This window comes from Erythranthe guttata, chromosome 1, assembly GCF_056151865.1.
Source record: "Erythranthe guttata isolate IM_541 chromosome 1, IM_541, whole genome shotgun sequence".
Taxonomy (NCBI): domain Eukaryota; kingdom Viridiplantae; phylum Streptophyta; class Magnoliopsida; order Lamiales; family Phrymaceae; genus Erythranthe; species Erythranthe guttata.
The window spans coordinates 7,925,927-7,944,549 of record NC_142533.1 but is presented as its reverse complement, the minus strand read 5'-3'; the positions used below and the strand labels follow the sequence as shown (position 1 = coordinate 7,944,549).

Below are 18,623 nucleotides of genomic sequence, written 5' to 3'. Positions count from 1 at the left end.
GAAAAAATGGAGGAATTATTAGAAACAATAAAGGCGAATTTATTTCGGCTTTTGCAAAAAATATTGGGAACTAGCAATTATAAAGCTGAGGTTTGTGCTTTCTTTATGGGTCTCAAAGTTGCTAAAGAACTCTTGACATCTCATTTTATTATCGAATCTGACTCTATATTTTTGTAGTCTAGTATGAACTGGCAGAAGAATCCCCACAGCAACATCCAAACACTCCTCATGGAATCGTTGACACTGCTAAAGGAGATAAACGGTGTGGCAGATGATCTTGCCAAGATGAACGCTACTTTACATGTCGGCAATGTTTTGAATTTTGCATGAACTCCTACTGGAGGATCTGTCGTGTTCCTTTGATTGTTGTACCTCTAAACTTCGTACTAAGGTACGTGTGTTGAAGTCGTAATGAAATGACGGTTTCTTTTTCCGTTAAGAAAAAAGAAAAACAAATGGCTTGAGTGCTTAGTGGGAGGTGTTGAGGGCATCATACTACAATTGAACGAGTTCAAAGTAAAGAAGAGATTGATGAGAAAAAGAGGAGTCTGTATTCAGTGGCGGATCTACCTATGGTCTAGGGTGTGCAGCTACACACCCTTGATTTTGCAAATAAATTTTACTGTTATACATAATTTAACTAAAACATCTAATGGTGTAGGTGGTAAAGAGCTCTTTCTAACATTAAGAAGTCCTAGGTTCAATTTTAATATTGTAAATTTTTGGTCCACTATTTTTTTAAAGTGATTTAATTTTTTTATTTTACGCAATTTCGAACTCCCTTGGCAAAAATCCTGGATTCGCCACTGTCAGTATTACAATTTAGATGGAAATAAATCAAAAGGCATGCATATGTGTCCAAATGATCTTTGATATAAATTTTTTATATTTGGATAAAAAAGAAAAAGAAAAAGTGATGGTGTATTCAAAAGCTTTTGCAAATACCCCCTATAGAAAAATAGTGTTAGGCAAATAAGAGAAAATTAGTTAGGCAAGTAGCTCCACCCCTTACTGAATACATAGACATGCCCCGGGCACAATTGATCAAATGGGTCGGGTCAAAAGATTTAAATTCAGCCCGTTGACTTTGTCAAAAGGCCCCAGACCGTTGGATCTGATAATAATCCAACGGTTCTAGTTCAGCTCCAATCGAATCAAACCCACCACCACCATTTTTACTGATCTGGATCGATTTTTGTTGTGCCTCTCTTCTTCCTCCCCCCTCCGCCCACCACCACCCCCGAGCGATCCTGGCACCGCCGCCTCTTTAATCGTCCGAACACCGCCGCTGCATCGCGACCTCTCCCATCATTCATTACGCACTGCCGACGAGCGCGCATTTCGGTTCTCTCTCTTCCCGGAGTTCATCGTAGCCTCCGCCACCGTTCATCCTCCGCCGCAGCTTTCAGGGGGACGTTTTATCGACGGTTAGCTAAATTTTCGTCTTCGATGGCTGCTTAGTGATATTATACGATTTCTCTTCGTTCATTTTGTTACATCTGCGTTCGTAGTGATATTATACAATTCTCTAATTTTTTTTTAAAAGATCCTTGTCGATTCTCAATTGGTACGATATCGATTTTCTTGTTAATTTGGAGGATACTTTTTTTTTTCTCCCGAATTTATGGCCAAACTGAATTACGCTCTCTTTAATCTTGAAGAATTTTTAATTGCCATTATTGGTTGGTGTTTAGCTTTGATTTTTGTTAGGCGAGTAATTAATTAGGAGTTATTAGTATTGTGATTTCCCTTAATGTTAATATACATATTGTTTTCGATTGAAGGTTTGGGCAATTGCGGATCCAAACGATTGAAGCAGTTCATCACTGCAATGCAGGTGAACTCATAGTGCAGCTTTTTTTCTTCTTCTTTGTTTTCATGGTCTTCATATGCATCTTTAATTGGATGTATTGAGCGAGTTAATGTATTTGTTGATAGAAAGTACATCTGATCGTGAATTCGTCTGCTTTTCTGTGTTGAATTTAGTTACTATTCGAATGATTTTCTTGAAGGATGGGAGAGATCAACTAGTCACTTTTGTTTGGAGGTTAATTATTTCCTAGTAGGAAATAAAAGAAAAAAAATGTTGTATGCATTTCATTTTCCATGCTTTCTAGCTTTTCGGGCTAATTCTTGCATAGCTCTCATGTTTTTGGTCTTTGGGTATAGCCTTATTCTTATTTAATAAAACATTTTTGTGTCAATTTTGGTACGTACTTCTCTATGAAACCTGGTTCTGGAAAATTAGGTTGGGTCAAGTTCACCTAATCCATAAGTCTTGTACCTCACCGCTTAAGGGTGGGTACGGTACAAGCACACCCAATAAGGGTACTCAATGAGCTTTGTCAATTTACAGTAAATGTTTAACTTGTCTCAAAATTAATTTGGATTTTGTTTTTTCTTTTAATCAGGGCTTTTTAGGTTATTCCTTGCTGGATGCTGAGCTGGGGATATAGAAACACGTATAAATATACGTATAAATTGGATCATTGATTGGTGGTGAGGAGCGGTGCTAGATACAATGCGGTTGTTTCCAGTTTCATCCAGCTTAGATAGTTCACCCACGGAGCAGAACAACACAGAGAAAAGTCAGGCGATGTTATACTTAAATGTATATGATCTCACTCCTGTAAACAACTACCTTTATTGGTTCGGACTCGGAATCTATCATTCCGGTATTGAAGGTACAATCAACTGTTCCTTTTGAAACGATAGTTGAGTACTTCCTTATGCACCTTTATATTTTGTCAAGCTAAACTTTCCTGATATTCATCTTTTACATAACATTGTTAGTATTATAGTCATTTAATACATTTTGACGAGTTTCGGCAAGTGTTTTGGTAGGAACATTATTAAATTCCTATAGTAGAATTTACATTTTTTTTTGTACCAGTTGCATGGTAGTTAATGCTGTAAGTAGCAGTGGCGTACTCTTCGCGGACATAGTATAATGCGACACAATTGACAATTCCATGATTGTAGAACTTAGTTAAAAAACTTATTTTTCTTGAAGTTAAGAATGTAATAAAAAAATGAGTTATGTGCTTTGAGATTGAGATGCATTTGGTTCTATAACTTGGGAGGTAGCTGGTTGATGTATGGAAGATACTTTCATCAATATGTGGTCATTAGTCCTGCTCATACATCTTTAGAAATATTGTTATGTTAGGTTTCATGTGACAGCAGTACTTTATTTCGCTGTTTTGTGCTGCTATCCTACTTTCATTGTTGATGCTTCTGTGTGAAGACCACCATAGGAACACGAGAAAGAACCATTTTGCTTAGCTTCTGCTTTCTGGAGCACCATCAGTTACCTTGTGATTACTGATGATTTATTAGGATTGGGACTTCGTCCTCGGTTGAAACATTTCTTGTAGGAACCCAATCAGTTATTTAGTTTTTAGGCTGTTTCTTAAAATTTGAAAAGTTACATTGCCACACGTTATATTTTTTTGACTGAGTGCTGCCATAAGAAATTAGTCGACAATTATGTTACCGAAGGCTGTACGTCTAGTTTTTGATTTTCAAAACCCCGAAATCTGCTTTTAAAATGTTCACTGTTACATTCTTTTATGAGTTTATGTTCCATATTTTCCATAAACAACAGATTCTATGAGAAACAGAAAAAGAGATTCCGAATCCCATTGATCATAGTTCTTTTTTTTTTTGGCATTTATATCTTTGAAGCTATCAGAAAGAATCCTTGTTCGACATCCCAAGTACCACTCAGTTATTTTAGTGACACAGATATATGACAGTGTCCTGTAGCACTGGTTTGTGGAGAAGATCCTTTGAGGTATCGTGTAACCAGCCACTTCATTTCTGATATGTTCAACTTTTAAGTTAATTGAGTGATGTATCTGACAAACATGAAAGAATGGAATAGTGGTTAGAGTATGCAATATGTATTTGGGGTGCCTATTCTGATCTTTAGGGTAAAGATTCTTTAATGAGTTATTGGCAAGGCTCTTTCGATAGCCATTTTACTCTCATATATGCAGTTAAGTTCGTCTGGGCCAATCATGTGGTTATTTGTTTTGACTGTTACATAACAATAATGTATGTCATAGTACGTCTCAACAACTCGTCCTTCGTTCATTGAGCTGTTTACAGTTGAATGATGATTGATGACATGAAAGTCATGTGTGAGTTCACTAGATACTCAAACTACTCACAGTTTTGTTTAGTCCCTTAAGCCTAGTTCTTCACTTTATAATTTCAAGTAATATTCTTTTGCGAAATTTTACTTGCTGTTTCTCTTTTTATTTCCTTGGTAGTTTGCATATACTTCCAGTTTCTGAATTAAAGCAGCATATTCATGGCTCCTGTTCTATAAACCAATTATATATTATATGCAACGAGGTTTCTGTTATTATTTGAATCTAGAATCCTGAAATTGCATATCCATCATTATTAGTGCCATAATGTCATGCATAGTGTTACTGGTATTACTTTATACTCCTCAATCAATTCTTTATTAATTGACGTGACATAAATCTTTACAGTTTAAAGCTAAAAATTAAAATAGATGCTAGAAAGGGTGAAGCAAAAGTTGATATATTAGGTAACAAAAGTTTGCCTGGGGGTATGATCAAATTGTGGAAAACCACTTGAGACCAATAGAACTCTTGCATGCTTCTTTTTTATTTATTTATTTTTTCGTTTTTAACTTTAATGTAACGGCATCTTGATTTAGATTTTCTATTGTCCTATAATTTTATTAACTCAAAAACAGTACTTAATATAAAACATTTGTGGAATAGTACATGGCTTGGAATATGGCTTTGGAGCTCATGAGTACCCAACCAGCGGTGTGTTCGAGGTTGAACCAAGAAGTTGCCCAGGTTTTATCTTTAGGCGCTCAATTTTGCTGGGCAGCACTGAAATGTCACGTTCAGAACTTCGGTCATTCATGGAGCATCTATCCAACAGCTATCATGGGGATACATACCATTTAATTTCAAAGAATTGCAATCATTTCACTGATGAAGTCTGTGAGCGCTTAACTGGAAAACCTATACCTGGGTGGGTGAATCGATTGGCTCGAGTAGGTAAGAATGATAATCTGTTCTCTTACATAAATATCTGGAACAAACTTTTCGGTATGATGCCTGTCACGGGCAAAATAATATCCTTTATTAGGATGCTATTTTATATATATATATATATATATATATATATATATACAAGACATTTTTTGGTACTTCTGAGCCATTTGTTGCCCATATTGCTTGCTTATCTTTGAATGAACCCCAACACCAGCGTTTATGCATGAAAATTACAGGCACAGTAGAATTAACTTTTTTTTTTCCCCTTAAATAATATACAATTTGAGTGGAATTTCTAATAGTCTTGTCTTACATTAGTCATCTTTAAATTCAGGTTCTTTCTGTAATTGTCTGCTGCCTGAAAGTATCCAGGCTACAACGGTCAGACATCATCCTGAAAATCAAATGTATTCAGGTATGTTTTTCCAAATGTTATGTTCTCTCTGATTTGATGCCTGACGTGAATGCCAAATAACCTTATAAATTTTCAAGAAATTCTTCTAAAAAGATATGGGCCAAACAATCGTTAACATTTTTAAAATGTTATTTTCTTCACTTTATAGTTGTTACATTGAATGTTTACTATGCCATATACAAGATCAGAGGGATGTGTAGCTCTTTCTGACAAATGCATTAATGAGTTGAAATCTTATCTTTTCTCAAATCTTATCAGAGGGATATTTTACGACTTTTGTGAAAACTTGTCACTAGTAAAAGTAATTTATTAATATTTGTTGGTTACACTCTTTTGGTTTGATTCAAACAAACGTGTAGACGATTTTTGTCAAAATAACACTATTACCAGTTTGCCAGCTTATTCCCATATGATTCAGAGGCATGATATATAGTATTCTTCTACTTAACTGTGTAATTTAAATGCTTGATTTTTTTCCGAAACAGAAGATGGAAGTGATTCTGGTGAATCGTCCGTAATAGGAGAGAGTGAAGGGGAGGATCTCGATCATCATCTGATAACGACACCAAACAGTGATGTAGCTTTTTTGAAAGACAAACCAGTGAGGCTAGCAAAAGATGTTCTTTGATTTTCGTTTTTCTTTTTTCACAATGTTAAAACTCACTGGTTTTGTTTGTGTCTTGTTTGTGGTATTTTGTACAAGTAATGTGTAAATCTCTATAAATTCAATAGCTAAACATCACCGAGTTGTTTCAAGTGCCTTTAGTCAAGTACATGCGTGTATCATTCGCTTAAATGTATGTTCCGTCTGACTTTGGTTCCGTTCTTCTTCTAGCTGTTTGCTGCAGATTTTGTTGTAGAATTGTTTTTTTGTGTGAAATCTCTCTCAACTGGATATTTTTCTTTTTCTTTTTCGTAGTTTAATGAAAAAATGTTGTAATAACTCCACCCTGTCTCGTCTTCTCTTGTAATTCAGTTATGTTGTTTTAATGATTGCTTTTCACATCTGAATTTTGGCGAGTGACTGCTCTGTTTTCCCAGGAATTGTTTCCGATTTATTTCTGGGATTTTTTTTACATTATGGTCTCGTATATTCTTTGATTTTAATGTGATGATTTTGGAAATTGATCGAAGTAAAGTTTATTTTCCTAGATTCTAAAGCTTGTGTACGAGATGCACTGGAATATTATCGTCACTAATGTGTTAAGAATCTCACTTCGAGTGTTAGACTATGTGACAACTATTTGCTAAGGATTTTTTATTATTCAATTTATGGATCTGATCTGATGATTTATTGTTATACTGGGTCAAGATTTTTGATTATTCAATATATATACACATACATGTATAGATTCTTGAATCTTGATTGCTTCAGGACATGTTAGATTATGCAAATACTAACATTGTGTATTATATTATATATATTTTGCATACAATTATATGAAACTTCATTAGGTCAAGTTGTTACATCAAGAGGACCATTTGACCGAAAAATCGATGAACAAAACCCCTTCATTACATAACATCTTCGGAATACTTTCCCATAAAGAGTCTTGGTCTTGGTAATAAAGATACCAAAAATCCCATCTGCCAATAGCAACTTTCATTCTTTGCTCTCCCAACACTTCACCTTCTTTATTACAATCCCATCTCTTTTGCTTCTTACATCACTTTTGTCTGAAAATTTCATTCACTCTTCCACATGGATTTCTTCATCCTTATCAAACTCCTGTGCGTTTTTCTACTTGCAAAAGCTTGCAATTCGACTATCGTTTCTTCTCCCGAAATACGGTCCCCGTTTTGGATCGACGGCCTTGATCATCCGAATCAAAGCGGTCCCACAGGGTTCAATCTATTCTGCAGAGAAAACAGAACAATGATCCATTTTCCTACTTACGGAGATTTGGTGGTCAAGTCAATATCTTACGAAACTAGAAGACTCGGTCTTTTGGACCCGAAAAATTGCGTTCATGAAGTTTTCTTGAATCTAAATCTCTCTCTTACTCCATTCAGTTATTATTATGATCTCAAACGATACAAATACATCAACTGTTCCTCCAAACTTGTTGGTTCTTTCGAACAAGTTCCATGCCTAAGTGGTACTAAACACCACGTGTACGTCGTGGAATCGTCTTTTTCTTCGATGCCCTTTTCGTGTAGTTGTGTGAAAACCGTTGAGATACCGTTTTCGTACAGTCCGTATCTCTCTGATAGTAGTTTTGGTCTTGGGCTGACGTGGAATTCGTTTGGCCTCGACAATGGAGAAGAAGCGACCTCGTCTCATTGTACGCTCGGTTTCCTATGTGAACGGTTTCCTATGCTCGATAAATCATTGAAAGGTACGTGAATTCTTGCTTTCGAAACATTTCGTTTTGTGAATTTTAAGCAATTAATTCTTGAATATAATCATAGTTTTTGATTATTATAATGTTGTTGCAGCTTATATATAATCATATTTAACCTGACATAATAACAAGTGATCCTTTTAATTAGATGATGGATGCCACTATCTTTATTATCACATTGACTTTTCCTTTTGATATAGTTGACTAGAGTACAGCAAAGGGAATGTGTATTGGTTTGACTAATTTTAGTGGTTTACAAAAACTACCTAACTTTCATGTACTAATTAGTAATTACAATTTATTTTTAAATCTATTAATTGTTATTCAAATTGTAAATATTAAATGAAATTAATATAGTTTTTTTTTTCTTTTCTTTTATTTTAATATTTTTTTGCAGTAAAGTCTCCTATTACTGCAAAAGAAATATCCTGCTCAATTAACATCTCTACAAATTTGATCTTGACCATAATACAAAGTACATATTAATTAATATTATCATAAATGAATTTAGACTTTTTATTTTCTTTTCTTACATGATTTTGCATGCTTTATAAGTAGGGGTGAAAGTCGGATGGATCGGATCGGATCAGAATTAGCATTTTCGGAAAATTTCCAAAAAATTTCGGAAGCACAAAATCAATTCCAATTCCAATTCCAAAATTTTAGGAATCTAAAAATTCATTCCAATTCCAAAAGGCCCGGAAATTTCGGAATTTCGGAAAAAAATCGGAAATCACATAAGCTTTAAAATTTCAAAAGTTAGCCGAAATTATCTAAAATGTTCATAATTTTTCGAAAATAAGAGCATACACGTCGATTAAAGTAAAACTAAAACTACTAAATTTCAGTTCAAAAAAATAAATAAAAATAAACACATCATAATATCCAATAAAACTTCTAACAACAATTCATTATGTCAAAATCCTAAAACAAAACTTATAGGTGTATTTTTCGGAAAACATATATTATATATTATATACTATTTATAGGTGTATTTTTCGGAAAAAAAATCGGAATTTTTCTGAATTAATTTCGGAATTAAATCGGATCGGAAATCGGAAATTCCAAATTGATTTTATATAATTCCGATTCCAGTCCAAAAAAATCGGAAAATTTCGGAAGTCGGAATGGAAAAAGTTGTTCCAAAATCGGAACATTTCGGATCGGAACCGGCGGAAATTGGAAAATCCGTTCCAACTTGCACCCCTATTTATAAGCCAAGCTGTAACATACTTAATTATGATTTATGCCTATAAGTCGAATTTTGTAGGAGGTCGAGGGTGCGCGTCACCTTTAGTGCGTGTGTTTTAAGACCATTATAAGGCCACTTTTCTTTGTAGGTACTTAAGCAACTTGTGTTTCATATACTTCAATCACTCAACTGAACTGAATATGGATTTTTATACATTCGTGATCAATTTTCGTAATTAGGCCTTAATTCAGGGGGTTTTCGTAATTTGCCCTTAGTTGCATATATGGTTGATTTGTGTACATCAATACTAATGCATATTTTCCAACAATTGATCAATTTGCAGTATCAGGCCTAATCGCGAGCATTTTCGTAGTCGGGATGCTTTTCTATGCAACTGGCTCTCGATATCACAAAGAAGTTAATGCAAGAATGGTTCAAGAAACGTTTGGTGATCAGTTGGAGATTGAAGAATTACTGGACGAATATAATTATGTGGAGATTTGAATTTTATATTTTAGTTGCATTTTTTTGTAGATGTAAGTAGGAGTTTATTACATTTGACACTCTTTTTACTCTGAACTGTTAAGAAAATTTTATGTTACTTTTGATAGCAAAAAATCCTTTGTGATTCAATTGTTTTTTGGCAAACTATCCATTAAAAACTCACTGCTTAAAAGGATTTGTTACTAATAAAGTTTTCTAGCAATTCAAAATAATGGGAGGCTTTTGGTGTTATATTCAAATGATTAGAAAAATCTAATATTTTGGGATAATATATTTGTTGATCACTTATATGCTAATATAATTCTACTGTCTTTGTTGATACAATTTAACTGTAATAAGAAATATTAAAATTAACTAGTCTTTACCAATAGGAGAGTTGGTACCTAGTCTTTACCAACTAGGTAAAGGTCTAGGGTTCGAGTTCCCCCTCCCCTACGTCCCCTTATAATGGACTTGAATTTACTCAAAAAAAATGAATTAAAATTAACTAATAAAATCAGATTAAAAAAACATATATACAAAATGGAGTAGTTCGGATACAAATGCACCCCTACATCCAGTGACATATGTAGCTCGGATTTTACATTTTATTTTTATATTTATAATAATTTTGGGATTTATTTTATATTTATAATTAAACATGGGTTTTACTGAAATTTAATAAAAAATTAAAAATCTTCCAAAATTATTGAGAACTTTTATCTCCTCTGTTTTACGCCACATAGAAAAGAGAAACACATAGAATATATAACGCTACACAAAAAGAAAAATTTCATCGTGTTTCCCCTCCGTCAACTCCGGCGAAACAACATAGAATTTCCGCCACCAATCCACCCCTAATCCTATGACGCAACAGGTTAGCAACAATTTCACCAATTTACAAATTATAAGGATTGGGTAAAAGGGAATTTGTTTAATTTGGTTTGGTTGAATTGGAAAAAAACATAAAAAAATTTAAAATTTAAGCTTCAATGAGAGAGAGAGAAAATTTTTTTTACAGAAAGGTCCTCGTCAATCTAGACTCTATATATTTCCTCAATCTATTTTATATGAACAAGAACGTAGATTTAGTGTGGTTTGGTATAGTGAATTCGGTAGTTGGTTGGAATATATGTAAAAGTAAATGCGAGGTATTTTGTTTATGTTGCTATTTTTTTAAGGCCGTCGAAAGTGCAAAAGAGGATGATTATAAATTTGCTAGTGAAGGTTATAAGAATAGGCACAAGACAGAGTTTGAGAACACACGAAGGAAATTATGATAGTCTCCATCATCGTTGCTACATAGCTTGTCAAAATTTAATGAATAATTAAAGTCATATAGATGTTCCTCTTGCGAACACAACTAAATAATCTAAACGGGACTATTACATTTGATTGCGTACAACAACTAAGGCCATTAGATATATCTTGAGGCATGATGAATCAAATGAGTCCCTACATAAATGTGATTTATTTTGGAAAACTAAATTGCTTAATGAAAGCATCAGATATTAAAAAACAAATCATCAGTTCACTTGCCCATTTTGTCTCGAAGACTATTATTTGTCACTGGTGATGATTTCTTTGCTTTGTTGGTTGGCGAGGCACGCGATGTCTCCATTAAAGAACAAATGACTGTTGTTTTACGTTATGTGAACAATGAAGGAAAAATTAATGAACGCTTTACTGACGGTGTTCATGTTCCAAACACTACTGAACGATGTCCGATACTTTCACTTCAGTCTCTTCTTAAAACGTTTGGCTTTAACTTATCACGTGTGTGTGACCAAGGTTATGATGGAGCTATTAACATGCAAGGAGAGTTTAATGATTTGAAGAGTTTAATATAGAGAGAAACCAAGTCTGCTTTTTATGGTCATTGTTTTGCATAAACTTTTATTGGCTCTTGTGTGTGTTGTTTTTGGTTCTCTTGCATTTTTAGTAAATATTATTGGAGATTCTTATAAATGTCAAGAGTTGCTTCACGAGAAACAATTTGAAAAGCTGTGAGAAAAGATTTTTAATGATAATTTTGTAACTGGTAGTGGTTTGAATCAATAAACTATTTTAAAAAGGCTCAGAGATACACGTTGAAATTCGTATTATTTCACAATCTTGAGTATGATTAAGTTGTTCCCATCGGTGGTTGATGTACTGGAGTATTTAGCAAATAATGGTTATGATGTTGACAAGTCATAATTCTTTTAAGAAACGTTGAGTGTTTTGAGTTTGCCTTTGTTCTGAACTTAATGAGATCGGTCTTGGGAATTTCAAATAATTTATGACAAACACAACAGAAGAATGACCAAGACCTTGCAAATGCCACTAAACTCGTTACTTTTGCTAAAGATCCACTGCATGAATTGAGAGAAGATGGATTGGACAAATTATTTCAAGAAACTTCACACTTTTGTGTTGAGCATGACATTCTTTTCCCAAACATGGATGATAATTTTTTGTTTTACTCAACATGGCAGAGTATCCCGGAGAGGTACACAAATTACAAACTTAAATTATTACCAGGTTGAGGTGCTTTAACTATGATAGATCTTCAACTTTTAGAGTTAAACGATTGTTTTGATAATACTAATATGATGTTACTTAGTTTGAAATCGTGTTTTTATCCATGTAACACGTTCTCTGCTTTTGATATAAAGGCTTTGGTGAAATTAATTGAATTTTATCCAGACGAGTTTGATGATTGTGGTTTATCGTGCTTGAAGATCAACTTGAAAATTTTATTAGAGATGTTAGAAATGATGAAGACTTTTCAAATATTTTGGAGGCTAGTAGGCTTGTTGAAAACTTGGTTGTAAAGAGAAAGAGTATTAGTTATATATTGATGTACATGCTATTGAAGTTGTCGTTAATTTTGTTGGTTGCAATGACATCAGCGGAAAAGGTATTTTCTACAATAAAGATTGTCAAGTATGAACTACGCAATCGTATGGTGATCAAGTGTTGAATGATATTTTGGTGTCGTACATTGAAAATAATATATTAGACGATGTTGGTGTCAACGAAGTGATAGAATTTTTTTCAAGAAATGAGACCACATCGAAAGATATTTTTTAAACTTTTTATTTGTATTTGTAAACAACAATACTTTTTTTTTTTTTTCCGTGTTTATTATTTATATATTTTCTTTGTATAAAATTTCGAACACCCTTAGCTTAAATTTTGAATTATCCAGTGAATACTCACACATGCACACACAATATATTCTCTTGCAACATAAACACAAACACACACACACAAACACGAGAGAAGACAAAAATGACTTAGAACATTTGTTCTCTCTTTTCTTTGAACATTTGTTCTTTCTTTTCATTCCCTAGCCCCACCAAAGTATGCAAAGTTCATCCAATTCGTATGACTTTGAAAATTGATCGTTCGTCCTTTTCTTTCCCTACCACCATCAAAGCCTCCAAAGCCCTCAACGTTGTAGCAAAAAACAAAAATCAAATTCAAATTTATCTACAATGAAAGATGTGTACGTATGCATCGAGCCCCGTCTCACAAGTTTTCGACACATCAAGATGTAGCGGCTCAGTACGTATGCACTGTACACGTGTTGACGCTTAAAAAAAATGTAAGAGTGGTTTTTGCACGCATAGTGGTTTTTGTACACAAAGTGGTTTTTGCGCACATAGTGGTTTTCGCGTGCAGAGTTGTTTCTGCCATTCCCTTATTAAATCCATGGATTTTGACCTTCCCATATTATTGAATCCACCATTGCGCAAAGTGAATTTTGCCATTTCCAATGTAATACACGTCAATTTTTTACCGAAAAAGCTTGTGTGATGTTGAACCAATATATGTATATTGTTTGACCTAAAGAGAAGAAGTTTTTGTCCGAAAATAATAGATTTTCTAACAGTAAACGTGAAGCCATTAATGCAGTATTTGGAGACCAAGAGAAGAAAAGATGAAAGGGATTTTCAAGATATCGGGAAAGTTGGGGGCGAGATTTGTGGAGAGATGGAAAAATATTGGGAGGATTTTGGGGAGATAAATATTAGGAAGAATTTTAGGTAATGCGATTTTGGAATGGATTTTGCATTTAATTCACTGTATTTTTTATTTAAAATAATTATACTAATTAGTGGGGCATATAAGGTTTTTTAGTAATGGATTTATGTTAAATATCAATTACAAATTAAGGTTTTATCAAAAAGTAAAATTTCAATAGGAGGTGTTTAACAAATAGCCCCATTAAATTATTGTGCTATAATTAGATTATTAATGACAAAAATTCCTTCTAGTTGATATATTTATCACAAAGACGCAATTTAATTAAAAAAATTATAGTTATTTATTATAAATTTAAAATATATAAAATCCAAAAAAATATAGAAAAACAAAAAGAAATCTGAAAAATTAAAACAAATAATTGAAAAATATAAAGAAAAAATTTTTGAAAAAAAAATCAAAAAATAAAAGATATTATAAAAATATTTTTTTCGAAAAAAAAAAACATTTTTTTTTGAAAAAAAATTGCAAAATTTATAAAAAAATATTAATTTTTTTATAAATATTTTTTTCGAAAAAGGTGAATGATATCTTTACATATAAAAGTAAAAAACGGAGTAATCTAAGAAACCCTAATAACATATTTATAATTTTTTAAAATAAATTATTATTATATGTTTCGGTCTTTTTTCTCTAATAATTTTCATAGCAAATCAGATTTGCTGATCAACTAATAAAATTATAATCTACTATGATAATATTAGTATACTCGCACCAAAAGGCGAAATTCCTCGCCATCAGGCCCCTATCCCTTGGCCCGACAAGGATTGATGGATGAATGTAAATCATGGTAACTCAACAGCCCATTAAGGTAGCGGACCCGAACCTGGTGCCCACAAGGAACCAACTCATTGGAGGTGAAATTCCCACGCTGCGGCTGCCGGGATTCGATCCTATGACCTTGCACCAACTTACCACCTCCGGAACCAGTTGAGCTATACCCATACGGGCTTAGTATTAGTATACTCATATTTGCAGGACGTGAATATTGATGCAATTTTAGTAATTTAAATTTTACAACTAATAATTTCAATATTATATAATTAATTTATTTAACCCAATTTAATTACCATATATTTAAATTTTCTTCATTTCTACAATTCTATAAACAAAATAAAAAGAAAATGCACATTAAAAAAAAGTAGAAGATATTGGCAACAAAAACAAGAAAGTAGAAATAAAGAAGGTAATAAGTAATCCGGAACGCTGATTGGCCACAACTGAAGGTTGTTTTACCGACCATTTCTTCCTCTGCAAAAACCAACTAATGCCCATCAATCATTATTATTTATTAATGCCCAGATTGCCCCTCAGATTTCCCGCAAAAGTTCTTGGAGAGAGTGAGAGAGAAAGAGGAGAGAGAGAGGCCAAAACCCCCACACAAGAAAGAATCGAGAAAAAAGATGAGGTTTTGTGGGGGAGCAAAGTCAATATTGTTGTCATCAGCCACAATATTTTCATTAATTCTCAGTTTCATCCATCTTTCTGTTTCTATTCCATTCATCGTACTCCATGGTAATTATTTTATGTCTATTTTCTGCTTCTTAGTTATATTTATTTATTTATTTATTTTGTTTAATTAAATAATTCATAAATGGTGTGGTAGGAATTGGAGATCAGTGTTCAAACAAAGGAATGAAGCAGTTCACACAGGAGCTCAACGACTGGTCCAATTCTAAAGGATACTGCTTGTATGAATTTCTTTTTTTTTTTTTAATTTATTTTTATTATTATTGTTAAGAATTGTTTGAATAGTGTGGGTAAATTTTGGGTTTTCTTCATATTTGTATTTTGGGTTTGTCTGAAAGATTGTTTGGTAACTTACCGATTTCATGTTTTTTATTCAGTTTTATTTATGCAAGAAGAAAAAAAACAGAGATAAAAATCTAGTGTGGTTATATATGAATAGTTGTTTGTGGCAATCTCCTTTTTTCGATATTTGTTATGTTTTATTACATCACATTTCTAAAAATATTTTAAGGGTGGATCGATGTTAGGCGCATTTTTCAATTCTTTTATTGCACTCGAAACGTATAACTTTTCGAATTACACGTTGTTAGGTTTTTTGCTTCGGGATATGGTAAAAATCTTTCTTAAATTTGGGTTTAATTCAGATCCTTGATTTTGAGATACTATTATAGTATTCGGAAAGGCAACGGTGTTTGGCAGAATTCTTGAAAATCGATTGATTATAAGTAATAACTTTCGGATTCGGATAGAAATTATTTGATCTTGAAAATACTAAATGATCATTGTACTGTAAGATATGAGCAATTATCCGTGTAACCTTCTTATATGTAACTTTCACAATTTCGAGAATTTTTTTTTTTTTGTTTCTTTTCTAAGTAAACTGAAATTATGTAGCCACGGTTTTATAGTTATGAATTTACGATGTAAAAAATGATGTTTATGTCTGTTTTCAAACCGTTTAGAGAAGTTGGAGATGGATCGTGGGATTCTTGGTTTAAGCCGCTACAAGAACAGGTAATGTAAACAAAAGAGCATAATATTTTTCCGGTTTCATATTTGATTATGTAACCTGATTTTGATTTGATTTTGCTTCCATTTTTACCCGCAGACTGAAATCGTATGTAATAAGGTACGTAAAGATCATGTTTGAAATACATTAGCTGTTAATTAACGTATGTTTTTACGCACTGACAATTTTGTACTAAAATTCAGGTGAAGCAAATGAAAGAACTACAAGAGGGTTACAACATTGTTGGTCTCTCTCAGGTCTCTCTCTCTCTCTCTACATACACACACACGCACACACACACACACACACACACACACACACACACACACACACACACGCGCGCGCGCGCTTGAGAAGTTAAACGGGATATTTTATTTTCAACTTTTATAAGTTCTTGAGAAGATAAATGGCATCAATCTTATAAAAATAATTATGTTGGTTGTTCATGCAGGGTAACTTGATAGGACGAGGTGTTATCGAGTTGTGTGAAGGTGGACCCCCAGTAAGGACCTAACATTTTTCTGAACCAATAAAATTAATTTTAATTTTATTTTATTTATTTCAGTATGTTCAAATTCATGTGTTACATTTATTAGAAACTCTGTGTTACTATTTATGATGAACAAGTCTAAATCGTATATTTGACGACAGGTGAGGAATTTCGTTTCTTTAGGAGGACCGCATGCTGGTACTGCTTCAGTTCCTCTATGTGGTGTAAGTGTTACCGTTTTATTCGTACCCTTTTTCGAATTTCACCTACATTATTGGATAAAACACAATTATTATTTATTTTGCGATTTGTTTACTTATTATGCAAATTTACTGATCGCGAGCTCAATTAGTTATTTGCGTCATTACAAGATTGTAGTATGTGTTGGAACAAAAGATATTAAAAAAAAAAAAAAAAGAAGTTAATTTTAGGCTCTTTGATTTGCTAATGAAATTGACGAGTATGTTTTTTGCAATGATTTGTTCCGACAGACCGGCATATTTTGCATCATAGCCGACAATTTGATCAAATCGGAGATTTACTCCGACTATATCCAAGTATTGCACTCCACTCCCTCTTTGTTTCTTTGATACTATCAAACAAATAGTATTACGTTTTTTTCCAATTTCATTAGCTACTATATATATAATTTTGCAGGCTCATTTGGCTCCAAGTGGTTATCTTAAGATGCCTAATGTAAGTACTTCGGCGTACTTTTTTTTGTTTGTTTTTTTTTCTTTTTTTGTGTGTGGTAAATACGACTAAATTATTATGAACTTCAAAACTCGAGTGCCCTTTTGCCTCAATTTTAAATATTTTATTGGAAAAGATTTGGGTTGTCTTGGAAATCGTTAACCGCTAAATATCGCAATTCTTTTTTTTATTTTACAGGATATTGAGGGGTACCTAAGCAAATGTAGGTTTCTACCGAAGCTTAATAACGAACATGCCGACGAGAAAAATGCCACTTACAAAGAACGATTCACTAGCTTGCAAAATCTTGTCCTTATTATGGTATTTCAATCCTCCTCCGCTATATTGTTTTCCTTGTTTCCGTATCTTTTTTTTGGTTGGTTTTTGTAATAGATACATACTTTGTATCTAACTCTATTTCGCTGTGTGTGATGAGCAGTTTGAACACGATACCGTTTTAATACCAAAGGAGACTTCTTGGTTTGGATACTATCCTGATGGCGCCTTCAATCCTATTTTGCCACCTCAGCAGGTACTACTATTTTTGTTAATAAATTTATTATTATTTTTCTCTTTTAAATTGAAAATTCGTTGTATAAAATACACGGCCCCAAATAGCAAAAAATTGGTTTCGTTGTATTTTCCCTTCAATGCACGTGCATGGTTCTTTTGTAATAAACACTACATTTTTTTTTCTTGTGCAGACGAAGCTTTATAAGGAAGATTGGATCGGTTTGAAAGAATTAACCGAAGCCGGAAGGGTGAAGTACATTAAGGTGGCGGGAAATCACCTCGGAATTTCCAAAGATGATATGAAGAAATATGTTGTTCCTTATTTAGAGGATGAAACATCGAAGAAACAAACTAGTTTTCTTGATGATGATGAACCACAAGCCGTTGGATCTTCTGTGGGGGTAATTTTCGACGAATCATCATCTTCTTACAAGTGGCCGTCGCCTGTCAAGAGCTTCTTCGGGGAGCTGCTTGGTCTTACAAAAGATCATTAATCTTTCGGTTTTTGTGTTCGTGGTTTTGGCCCGCGTACGAAAGCCAGATTAAGTCTACAATATTAATTCTTAGCAGGAATTATATTCTTCTGGTTGTGCTGTTAACTGAACATAATACTCTTCAACCACTATACTGCTGTTGATCGCCACTATTATGTTTTTAGCAATAAATAAAACATTACAAAAGTAGTCTTTACATTTTTGTAAATTTGACCAATAAATATAAGGGGGTATTTGGTATGTTTTGTAACTGAGGAATGTGTTTGCGACACACCCCACAATTCATAATTCAGGTGCAAAGTGAACTTTGCCCTTAAAAGAATAAATAAAGATAAACAAAGAAAATAATAATTAGAAGGGTAGAAAAAAATATGTGAGAAGGGGGACAATTTTCTTTAGGGTTAATATTTGAGACACCCTCAAACCAAACATAATTAGA

The 18,623-nt window shown here is 33.2% G+C and overlaps 3 protein-coding genes across 3 annotated transcripts; all 3 read left to right on the top strand.

The window, feature by feature from the left end:
- The first annotated feature begins 985 nt into the window (after positions 1-985).
- LOC105948659 (PPPDE putative thiol peptidase family protein) lies at positions 986-6,406 on the top strand. The gene is made up of 6 exons (XM_012971885.2): positions 986-1,427; positions 1,785-1,837; positions 2,412-2,684; positions 4,764-5,051; positions 5,383-5,463; positions 5,949-6,406. The coding sequence occupies exons 3-6, from the start codon at positions 2,522-2,524 to the stop codon at positions 6,089-6,091; spliced, it is 675 nt and encodes a 224-aa protein (XP_012827339.1). The 5' UTR covers positions 986-1,427; positions 1,785-1,837; positions 2,412-2,521; the 3' UTR covers positions 6,092-6,406.
- Positions 6,407-7,013: 607 nt separating this feature from the next.
- On the top strand, positions 7,014-9,735 carry LOC105948657 (RING-H2 finger protein ATL22). The gene is made up of 2 exons (XM_088819404.1): positions 7,014-7,802; positions 9,344-9,735. Exons 1-2 carry the CDS (start codon positions 7,166-7,168, stop codon positions 9,502-9,504), a joined length of 798 nt encoding a protein of 265 aa, XP_088675530.1. The 5' UTR covers positions 7,014-7,165; the 3' UTR covers positions 9,505-9,735.
- A 4,921-nt stretch (positions 9,736-14,656) lies between these two features.
- LOC105948609 (uncharacterized) lies at positions 14,657-18,370 on the top strand. Its single transcript, XM_088819391.1, has 12 exons — positions 14,657-15,030; positions 15,122-15,206; positions 15,948-15,999; positions 16,094-16,114; positions 16,198-16,251; positions 16,446-16,496; positions 16,646-16,708; positions 16,976-17,041; positions 17,142-17,180; positions 17,376-17,498; positions 17,617-17,709; positions 17,882-18,370. The coding sequence occupies exons 1-12, from the start codon at positions 14,919-14,921 to the stop codon at positions 18,182-18,184; spliced, it is 1,062 nt and encodes a 353-aa protein (XP_088675517.1). The 5' UTR covers positions 14,657-14,918; the 3' UTR covers positions 18,185-18,370.
- The last annotated feature ends 253 nt before the right edge of the window (positions 18,371-18,623 follow it).

Bases quoted from the DNA above. Each gene is read 5' to 3' on its own strand.
- LOC105948659 (XM_012971885.2), top strand. From the start codon at position 2,522: ATGCGGTTGTTTCCAGTTTCATCCAGCTTAGATAGTTCACCCACGGAG. The intron at 2,685-4,763 runs GTACAATCAACT...TTTGTGGAATAG, and splicing joins CTATCATTCCGGTATTGAAG to TACATGGCTTGGAATATGGC. The intron at 5,464-5,948 runs GTATGTTTTTCC...TTTCCGAAACAG, and splicing joins TGAAAATCAAATGTATTCAG to AAGATGGAAGTGATTCTGGT.
- LOC105948657 (XM_088819404.1), top strand. From the start codon at position 7,166: ATGGATTTCTTCATCCTTATCAAACTCCTGTGCGTTTTTCTACTTGCA. The intron at 7,803-9,343 runs GTACGTGAATTC...ATCAATTTGCAG, and splicing joins GCTCGATAAATCATTGAAAG to TATCAGGCCTAATCGCGAGC.
- LOC105948609 (XM_088819391.1), top strand. From the start codon at position 14,919: ATGAGGTTTTGTGGGGGAGCAAAGTCAATATTGTTGTCATCAGCCACA. The intron at 16,709-16,975 runs GTAAGTGTTACC...TTGTTCCGACAG, and splicing joins CTTCAGTTCCTCTATGTGGT to ACCGGCATATTTTGCATCAT. The intron at 17,499-17,616 runs GTATTTCAATCC...TGTGATGAGCAG, and splicing joins AAAATCTTGTCCTTATTATG to TTTGAACACGATACCGTTTT.